Genomic DNA, 10984 nt, shown 5'->3' with positions numbered 1-10984 from the left:
ACCTGGGACTTCTGGCTCAGAGACAGGGACAATACCACTGCATTACAAAAGCACCCCCAATATCATGAAATCTTAAGTAGTTTCATATGTACCTTATCAGATCCCTTTTAGTAATCCAAATATATTATTGGTTCCGCTTTATCTATCTTTCTCAATCTTGAAAGCTCCAATCCTGCTAGCTTTTTGGGAGAAAGATGTTCCAAATTTCTGCCATTTTATCTTAAAAAGCCCATATTTCTGATCATGAGTTCAGCAATATTTACACAATAAATTAAAATAAAACAATCCAGCTCAAAATACAGATTTGATTCCCAAATCTCTGGAGAAACATTACATTTTCCCACCACATTCAAAGCATGAATTGCCACTGTGCTGCTGGACTCATGTTTTCTGGTACTAACTGGGCATGTCCTAGTAGCAATCACATTCAAAAACAACACAATTCAGATGGATGTAAACTGATGGCACTGGTACAGGTGGTCTCCGGTTTACAAACAGATCTGTTCCTGAGTACATTTGTACGTCGATCTGTACACAAGTCAGAACACAGTAGATTACAGTGTAAAATATCCACTTATAAGTACAATTGAACATCCACATATTGGATCCTTAAAAGTAACAGTAATATGGGATGTTATAAATATGAGTTTCCGTGAGACAGACATTTGAAAAAAAAATCAGGGTCCACACTACCACCCCTCCACCCTCCCACATCCCCTACAAACCCAGTCACCTCTTCCGTACCTACACTGGCCCTAAACCCCACTTCTTCCTCCATTACATTGATGACTGTATCGGTGCCGCCTCGTGCTCCCACGAGGAGCTCGAACAGTTCATCCACTTCACCAACACCTTCCACCCCAACCTTAAGTTCACCTGGACCATCTCGAACACCTCTCTCACCTTCCTGGACCTCTCTGTCTCCATCTCAGGCAACCACCTAGAAACCGATATCCATTTCAAGCCCACCGACTCCCACAGCTACCTAGAATACACCTCCTCCCACCCACCTTCCTGCAAAAATACCATCCCCTATTCCCAATTCCTTCGCCTCCGCCGCATCTGCTCCCAGGATGAGGCATTCCGCTCCCGTACATCTCAGATGTCCTCATTTTTCAAGGACCGCAACTTCCCCCCCCTCAGTGGTCGAGAACGCCCTCCACCGTGTCTCCCACATTTCCCGCAACTCATCCTTCACACCCCGTCCCCGCAATAACAACAAAAAAAATCCCCCTCATCCTCACGTACCACCCCACCAACCTTCAGATCCAACGCATCATCCTCCGACACTTCCGCCATCTGCAATCCGACCCCACCACCAAAGACAGTTTTCCCTCCCCACCCTTATCTGCTTTCCGGAGGGACCACGCTCTCCAAGACTCCCTTGTCCGCTCCACACTCCCCTCCAGCCCCATCACACCCGGCACTTTTCCCTGCAACCGCAGGAAGTGCTACACCTGCCCCCACACCTCTTCCCTCACCCCCATCCCAAGCCCCAAGAAGACTTTCCACATCAAGCAGATGTTCACCTGCACATCTGCTAATGTGGTATACTGCATCCACTGTACCCGTTGTGGCCTCCTCTACATCGGGCAAACCAGAGGCTTGGGGACCGCTTTGCAGAACACCTACGCTCGGTTCGCAATAAACAACTGCACCTCCCAGTCGCGAACCATTTCAACTCCCTCTCCCATTCCTCAGACGACATGTCCATCCTGGGCCTCCTGCAGTGCCACAACGATGCCACCCGAAGGTTGCAGGAACAGCAACTCATATTCCGCTTGGGAACCCTGCAGCCCAATGGTATCAATGTGGATTTCACAAGTTTCAAAATCTCCCCTCCCCCTACCGCATCCCAAAACCAGCCCAGCTCGTCCCCGCCTCCCTAACCTGTTCTTCCTCCCACCTATCCCCTCCTCCCACCTCAAGCTGCACCCCCATTTCCTACCTACTAACCTCATCCCGCCCCCTTGACCTGTCCGTCCTCCCTGGGCTGACCTATCTCCTCCCTACCTCCCCACCTACACTCACCTTTACTGGCTCCATCCCTGCCTCTTTGACCTGTCTGTTTCCTCTCCACCTATCTTTTCCTCTATCCATCTTCTATCCGCCTCCCCCTCTCTCCCTATTTATTTCAGAACCCCCTTCCCCTCCCTCATTTCTGATGAAGGGTCTAGGCCCGAAACGTCAGCCTTTCTGCTCCTATGATGCTGCTTGGCCTGCTGTGTTCATCCAGCTCTACACCTTGTTACACCAAATTAAGATTTGGCCAATTTGGACAGGTCATAAACTATGCATACAACTTTTCTGAAGAACATTTCTAGATATTTGGGAAAGGTATAGAAGCAGCATTATTTTAAAAGATAGGCTTTAAGGAAAGAAATAAAGGTACATAGCACCAAAACATGCAAGTGATTAAGCGGTCAGCCAGCGCATTCCATTAAAGTTTATTGATCTGTTGTGTCTGGCTGTAAGCATCATTTTAACTAAAATTGCACAGCTAGATTTTTGGAACTGAGCACAATTAACCAATACTGAATTTAGCTTAACATTTCATATTAAATTTATTTTTTATGTCACCAAGTACTCAATACAATTAAGTTTTAAGAAATATGTAAATATTCAAAACTACAAAGACATAAAAATATTCAAATAGGAAATATTTTCTTTCTTCAAACATCAAACCGCCTACACGCGCTATTTGTGAAAGTATCAGTTTTCCAATCTTCCCAATGCCAGCAATGCATTCACACAAGTTCTTAAACCTTTCAGTGTACCACAGAATTTAAAGGTTCAGCTCTGATGTTTCCCAAATCCAATGCAGAATCTGTTTCTTCATCTATTTCACCAATCACTGCTCTGAAACACATGAGGTGAATAGTTATTATCTTAATTGATTTTAATTTTTATCTTTAAAGATATTAGCTAGAACATTCCAATTAAACTTATCCAGCAAATTATTAGAAAGATTTTCCAATTACAGCAAACTCTCATATTGTTACTAAAAGAAAAGCAGAGATAAACTTCAAAGTTAAAACGGTTCATTTTATACTTACAAAATACATGGTAGCAACAGCTCAAAGCAACTTCTACTCTTGCTCCCACAGGTTTCATATTTTATTTACTGATTAGCATCAGTTCAGAACTAGAAACTGAGGTTAAGTAGTTTTGCTAAACTTAACTACAGGAGATCCCCAGGTTATGGGCAGGTTCCATCCCAGAGAACATTTGTAAGTCAATATGTACGCAAGTCGGAGCACAATATAGTACAGCATAAAATTTCCGTTCGTAAGTACGGGCATTTGTAAATCGAGGAGCTCCTGTTCTTCGTTTTCCCCTACGATTCCAACTAAATTTATCTTTTTGTTTATCTTATTAAAGTTGTAGAAAAAATAAAAGCCAATACACAGAACATTTTGACAACGTGCAACGTTCATTTAGCTTATATGTTATGAATGGAAAATGGAATACAGGAAAATGGGGTTAGTGCAGACTCGATGGGTTGAAGGGCCTAAGGGCCTCTTGTATGCTGCATGATTCTGTATGACTCTTAATGATTCAAGGTTAAAAACTGGTATAAAGACTTTTACTTGTGCATGATTGTAACACAGGGCATCATTAGTCAAAGAATCAAACTAATCCCCACTTACACATTATCTCCTCTTACTATGTACAAGCCAAGTACTACTTGTTCCACGCCTTGTTGTGAACTAAATACTCGCTCATGGCTTTCATCCAATATTAGGTTGATGGTTTGGTCAAATCCTTTTAGGGTTCCCTGTGATAAGAAGGAACTGAAAGTTATTCATAATTCCATTCATTCGTGTTTAATTGTTAAGCTCCTACTACCTATCATTTTGGCAAAATTCTCATAACATTTTACAAAATACATCAGTTATAACAGCATTAAAATGCTGAGATACACTTAATTTAGGTTGTGTATCGCAAAGAAACCAGCAAAGATCCAAGTGAAAAATCAGGAGAGAAAGTTTTCCTGGCAAAAATCAAGATTTTCTGAGATAAGGGTTTGAAAATGAACCGCGCCTGTTTTTTTTGAAGCACACAAGGTGCAGGAATTGATCTTGAATAAACTGGCCTGAAATCTCAGGCCTCAATGCCATCAAGCTAGCGAGCTGCAGATACCAAAGTTCCGTTCACAAGCAGAATTTTAATCGGGGTAACAATCAGGCTGTGAAATGAGGGCTGGGTAAACTCAGATGCCAAGATTTTGAGAGGTTAAAAGTTGGTTTGAGGGGATTGCTCCCCATACAAATGATATCAGCAGTCACTGTAAGATATTGTAACTTCTTGAGACTATAACCTGAAATAGAAGGTCGACTGCTGTATAACTGAAATACCAGGAGAGTTTTGCAACTTGAAAATCAAACATTGCATTTCTCGAGTTGTGCCATGCAATTTTGCTGTTTGAAGCAGCAAGGGGAGAGAATGAATCTGAGTGGCACCAAGAGTCTTTAGAGCTAATAAAATTCTGCCTTACAACAGCTCTTTGATTGATTGAGTCACAATGTTAAAAGCTTAAGTGCAAGAGCAGTACAGGGAGAACATCCAGAGCTTGAAATTTGAAAGCATCCATCCCCCTCCCTCTCCTTCTTTGGGAAAGCCAAGAAAGCCTAAAAGAATGAATGCTAACAAAAGACCTTGGTCCACCTGATCAATAATCAAATCAAAGAACACCCATTGTTTACAGAGAACAGCTTGTCATCAGTGCTAAAATTTTTTTTAAAAAGACTGAGACAATTCAACCCATCCCCGAGATCTAGGCTTGTGATCTATTCTGTGTCAAACTATCTGTCTTCATCATGGATTGACTGTGTGCATATTTGGTGATTTTGAGGAGGAAAAGTTTAAGTTGCACAGTTATTGGTTAGAAATCTTTTATCTTTTTTGTTTAGCTTAAATGTTACAGTAAACAGTATTTTGTTCCGTTAAGGACAAAATCTAGTATGAATTGGTTTTGTCATAAGTAACATTTAGTCAGGTAAATTGGCCAGCCTCGTGGTCTGATGGGATTCCGTACATTGGGACTGTTTATGGAAAGGTGGGGCATGATTATTGATGCACTGTTCCCAGTTAGGTTGTAACAAGTGTAAGTGGAAAAGGAGAAAAGAATAGATACTGGGTTTTTTAATATTAAAATAGAATTAGAAGCAGCTAAAAAAATTCTGCTTGACTGCTACAATTGACAAATAAATTAGAGGTGGAATTGCCTGCAAGAGCCAAGAAGGCAGATGTAATTGAAATATTGACAAAGCATCTGGGATTGATGAAAATACGGGACAGATGAGGTACAGAGAGTGATCAGTCAACAAATTTTCCTTGGAGGAAGGAAGATTGAGAGGGAATCTGATTGAGTTACATAGAATTTGAATGGCACAGAGAGGGGCGGATAGGAAGGCAATGTTTCCATTAATGGAGAGATCAATAACCAGGGGGCATAGATAGAAGTCAAGAGGTAGAAGGCTAAGAGGAGATTTGAGGAGTTTTTTTTCTCACCAGAATGTAGTGGAATTCTGGAACTTAATGTCTGAAGAAATGGTTGAGTCAGAAACTCTCGTAACTATTTAAGCTGGGTTTAGATAGTCACTTGCATTGCCATAGCCTCCAGGGCTGAGGGCCAAGAACTAAAAAATGGAATTAGAGTAGGGACAAAGAATTAGATTTATCATTCGCTACCAGAAATTCCCCAAATAAATCTACTGGGTTTTGTCCATTCAAATTGATTTGTGGTCATCATGAGATAAGAGGTCCATTAAAATTGATTAAAGAGAATGCAACAATGAATCCTCGATGTTGGATTGTGTGCTCATATTTTAAGAGACTAAACAGGAGTATTAAAAAATTTCACAGACAACATTGAATGAATGGGCAAATAAACATCCCACAAGAACTAGTATTCCCTGGCTCCACTTAGAGGATCATTTTGCCAATTAGCAAGGGCGAGCGTGGCTATGTATTCAGCAATCCTTCCCAGCATCAACACAGACTTTAGGAATGCAATACTGTGTAGTACCTTGAAACAATTTCATTAGCCACTTTTATCACTGTCCTAGCTACACAGCTATTCTGTAATGGGGATAAAAGTATCCTATATTTACATATGGTACAAGCATACATAAACACCACAGGCTGCAGCCTCACTCAATATTTGAGCAGTCTGCTCCTCATTTTTTTTTGCCCCACGTTTGCAAAGAAAGCAGACTGTAAAACTAGCCGCTCTGCATGCTCCTGAGCCTGGTGAAATCCCACCTGCTCAGAACCAGTACATAAAGCAACCAGGAAGTTTCTCCAACTGATTGAAACCTGGCCAATTTCAAGTATAAAACTGAGCAGCCATAGTCTGCTGGTTCATTTGAAGTCTCCAGTACAAACTCAAGTTATGCTAACCTAGAATAACTAGATTTTTATATTTCTTCTGGAATTCCACAACTGTGATATTAATAACCAAGATTTATAATTCATTAGTAAGATCTCCAAAATGAAGATTAACTCACCACAATCATTCTTCCATCTGCTGTAACGACTGCAACTGTTCCTGAAGACACAAGTTAAGGTAATATACTGATTTTTGCATCTCTTCCTTAATCAAGATCAGCACCACCTTCTCAATGACAATATGGATAGGCAATAAATGCTGAATTTACCTGTAACATTCATATTCCATGAAAGAATTAAAAAGATCCATAGCCATAGGTCAATTTCCATTTTTGCTAACAGCCAGCTCTTTCTTTATCAATGTTTCCACATCCACCTCCACTGTTCTCACATTGCCCAATATTAATTAGATGGATAAGATTGTGAATAGACAGAATATTTTCCAATTAACATTACAAAGATTCAAGCAAAAATTCTTGTTTTACCATTATCCTCCCAACCACAACTCCATTCCCTGTTGATCTATTCACTCTCCGTGAACTATAACTTCACAATGTTAGTTTTGCATTTAATCCTGACGTTCAAATCCCATATCTAATCAGTTGCTATAGCAGTTTAATGCTACATCCATGGCATCATTCATCTCCACTCTTTATTTCACTTATACTGCAACTAAAAACCTCAAGTTTTCATTGTCACTGGTCTCAATGGCTGTCTTACCAGTCTCCACCCTTTATCAACTACAAAACTCCACCACCCAGATGTCATTCTTCTATCATCCACGTTATTCAGTTTCATCACCATCCTGTCTACTACTTCTCAATCAAAATCTTGTGCCACGTAGACGCATGGCCTCTCCACTCTATACATCCTAATTCAACAACCCATGCACATGCACTCCTCACAGTTCCACCTTCAGCAATCACTCCATTACTCTCAAACACCACTTCCCCGCTACTCTCCATCTATAAAATCCTCTAAAGGTATATTTCTAGCTACACTTTTCATACTCTCCAATTATTTCATTATTGTTTTTAGTCCTCTGTCAGATGCACTGGGGCATGTTCTAGATGAAAGATGTCAGAGCTGGAAATTGTTATTATTGAGTGGCTGCTTGTATCCTGAGTGACATCAGCACAAAACAGAAATTGAACAAAAAAGTGCTCCCTTCTCTAAAATTACTTAAAATAACCCAGAAACTTTGAGGCTGCCTGAAGTAAGTATTTTTGAAAATTCATCATATCCCTCAACTGGTGCCACACTTGTCACGACAAGAAAGACTGAACCTAAGTGAAAATTCTTAAACATGAAAAGACTACACTGGATACCCTTTGAGAATTACTGCAAATATGCATAAAAAGGATAGTTCTAATTGATGCATAGAAAAAGGTAGCTTTTTAAAGTTGTAAGTTCTAGTGAGGTATCTAGAAACAGGTCAAGCAGTACCTTGAGCACATTCCACCATTCTAACTGATTTTGTAACAACCATGTGAGCAACAGCTTTGAATACAAAGTTAGTCATTCGATGTGCAAGACCCAATTTAAGAACAGGCCAGCTAAGATATTCTCTTAATCGATTGACTGGCAGAAAATATTCTGTTAATATGCAGCAATATCATTTCTCCAGCTAGTGTTAGCTTACAAGGGAAATAGAACATCATCACAATATGACTTCAACACCACAGCTATGATACTGGCAAACTTCCACCATGACACTATAATGCAGAAACAGCTTTACTACAATACCTGAAAGGATATTACTATGAAACAGAAATAATTAAACATTACTATGCCAAAAAATTTTATATTTTTTGACTCAGCACATTAAAATAATTGGACCATCAAGTCATGAATCAATTTACAAGGAAAATAATACTTCACAGCTTCCCCAAGGGCAATCTAGCATTAAATCTATCGACACAAATTTGAAGTTTTAATTCTGAATTACATCCAAACATTTATACTCTAGCAGACAGCATTGTCTGAAATGAGAAGTAATAACAGTAGTAGGCCATTTGACTCCTCAAACTACATTGAAAAAGATATTGGCTAATATTTGACTTAAAAATTACACTGTCACCCTATTTTTGTATCAGAGATAGTAGGAACTGCAGATGCTGGAGAATCTGAGATAACACGGTGTAGAGCTGGATGAACACAGCAGGCCAAGCAGCATCAGAGGAGCAGGAAGGCTGACGTTTCGGGCCTAGACCCTTCTTCAGAAATGGGGGAGGGGAAGGGGGTTCTGAAATAAATAGGGAGAGAGGGGGAGGCGGATAGAAGATAGATAGAGGAGAAGATAGGTGGAGAGGAGAGAGATCCCCTGAGGTTTGTCCTGAGGGAGGAGGGTAACTTCTTCAGGGTAGGCATCCTTATAAGAGGCTTCGCAGTGGGGTTAAATTTTTTTTTTGTTATTTAGGATGAGTATACTCATTGAGCATGTATCTACAGTGCTTTGGGACAAAATAAAAGGCTCACAAGTGAAGAGATAGTAGGAACTGCAGATGCTGGAGAATCTGAGATAACAAGCTGTAGAGCTGGATGAACACAGCAGGCCAAGCAGCATTAGAGGAGCAGGAAAGCTGACGTTTCGGGCCTAGACCCTTCCTGCTCCTCTGATGCTGCTTGGCCTGCTGTGTTCATCCAGCTCTACACCTTGTTATCTCACAAGTGAAGAAATGGCTTACCCTTTATTCTGACACTATGCTCTCAGTTCTACATCAGTCGGGGAAAATAACTTCTCAATGTCTATCCTATCAAGCCCCTTTAAAATCTTGAAATGCTTAGAGATAATGCTTCATTATTCTCCATTCAACGGAATATAGGCCTAATTGATTGAATCTGTCCAGGCAGGACAATCCCATCTGAATACTCAATCTGGCGAACTTCTATTGCACCCCCTCCACGGCAAGTGTAGTCCTCTTTAGAGCAAAAAAAAACAATGCACCAGGTGCAATCTCACCAAAGCCCCGTGCACTTGCAGCAAAACATCCCGAATCGTGTACAACAACCCCTTTACAATCAAAGCCTAACACAGCCACTGACAATCTGGAAATGCACAAAAACCAGACTTTCATTGAACACCCGCCTGAAGGCAAGCAAATGCCTTCTGTACTGTGACACATTCAGTGCAATCGCTATCAAGGTCATTCAATATTATTTCCATACAAAAAGAATCCTCTTGTGGTATTATTAAACGTGGCAGGAGTTTTGTGCAACAACCACCAGGAATTATTGAGGTTAATGAAACCAAGTGGGGAGAATACTCAATGAGATACATCGATCGGCCCCCCACCCCACCCCCAGCTCAGAAGCAGGCAGACAGGGAGGGAGCGCTCCGGCCCGGCCGGGTACAGTGATTCCACCCCCCGACCCGGTGCCGCTCCTCCAACAGGATACGGTTGATGTAAGTCTCCAGGGCCGAGGTCATGTTGCTGCAGAGCGGCGGCTCCGGCCGGAAATTCCCGCTCACACCGCCAGGGCTGCTGGGTAAACAGACCCGAGCAGCCGATAGCCGAGACAGCTCCCAGCGAGGCGGCGGTAATCGAGGCCAGCACCACCTGCTGCTGATCTGAATGTGAAGCTTGGGCAGATGAGAAGAATGATACTTTCATCTAGAGGATCGTGGGGATCTGGAGTGGGCAGTAGAGGCAGGAAACCTCAACCTTTAAAAAGGATATGGATCTGTACTTGCAATGTCATAGAATTCAAAGCTATAGGCCAGGTGCTGGGATTTGGGATTAGTGTAGATAGGTCGGTGCAGATTGGATGGGCCAAAGGGACTTTTCTGGCCTGTCATGGCTACAGTCAAACTAGCCACATCGTATACAGCTCTACCATAACCTCCTTGAAACCTCTACTGACTTTAACACATAGTCAGAAGTTACACGACATCAGGTTATAGTCCAACAGGTTTGTTTGAAATCACAAGCTTTTGCAGCACAGCTCCTTCATCAGGTGAAGTGCAGCGCTCCAAAAGCTTGTGATTTCAAATAAACTTGTTGGTCTATAACCTGGTGTCATGTGACGTGACTTTGTCCACCCCAGTCCAACCCCAGCACCTCCATATCATGGCTACCGTTTAATTCTGTGGGCAAGTATCTCATATGTCTTCATAACCACCTTATCTACCTGTTCTGCTGCCTTTTAAGGATCCATGGGCATACACTTAAAGGTCCCTCTGGTCCTCTGTATTTCCTTGTCCTACCACTTAAATTGTACTCCCTTGTCTTATTAGCCTTCACAAAATACATCACTACGCACTTTTCAGGATGTTTACAACAAGCCATAAGGCAGACAGTGGTCCCAACATTGACCAGAAGGACCGAACTTGACACTCTCAACACATCAGAAAGGAAGGCCCTAGAAGGACTGAAAAACGACAAAAACATCATAATATATCAGCGGACAAAGTGTGTATGACAGTAATACTAAACAAACGGGACTACCTCACTAAAGCACAGACACTACTAGCAGACACAAATACATACCGGCAAGTGCAAACAGACCCGACACCGCAACTGGGTAATAAAATAATCAACACACTGAAGGGACTCAAATAGACCGGACAAATCAACAAAACGGACTACCT

General features: G+C 41.6%; 1 protein-coding gene across 1 annotated transcript; it reads right to left on the bottom strand.

The window, feature by feature from the left end:
- Nucleotides 1–2539: 2539 nt before the first annotated feature.
- On the bottom strand, nucleotides 2540–9923 carry lsm8 (LSM8 homolog, U6 small nuclear RNA associated). Its single transcript, XM_020525418.2, has 4 exons — nucleotides 9793–9923; nucleotides 6513–6553; nucleotides 3651–3778; nucleotides 2540–2859 (listed from the first exon to the last, which is right to left on the bottom strand). Exons 1-4 carry the CDS (start codon nucleotides 9821–9823, stop codon nucleotides 2769–2771), a joined length of 291 nt encoding a protein of 96 aa, XP_020381007.1. The 5' UTR covers nucleotides 9824–9923; the 3' UTR covers nucleotides 2540–2768.
- Between the last annotated feature and the right edge of the window lie 1061 nt (nucleotides 9924–10984).

Source organism: Rhincodon typus, chromosome 18 (genome assembly GCF_021869965.1).
Source record: "Rhincodon typus isolate 14 chromosome 18, sRhiTyp1.1, whole genome shotgun sequence".
Lineage (NCBI taxonomy): Eukaryota > Metazoa > Chordata > Chondrichthyes > Orectolobiformes > Rhincodontidae > Rhincodon > Rhincodon typus.
Note: the sequence above shows the minus strand (reverse complement) of the source record. Positions and strands in the feature narration are given on the sequence as shown.

Excerpts from the sequence above, each read along its gene's own strand:
- lsm8 (XM_020525418.2), bottom strand. The coding sequence starts at position 9,823 with ATGACCTCGGCCCTGGAGACTTACATCAACC. Across the intron at positions 3,779-6,512 it reads CAGATGGAAGAATGATTGTG|GGAACCCTAAAAGGATTTGA; the intron begins GTGAGTTAATCT and ends TTCTTATCACAG. Across the intron at positions 2,860-3,650 it reads ATAGTAAGAGGAGATAATGT|AGCAGTGATTGGTGAAATAG; the intron begins GTAAGTGGGGAT and ends CATGTGTTTCAG.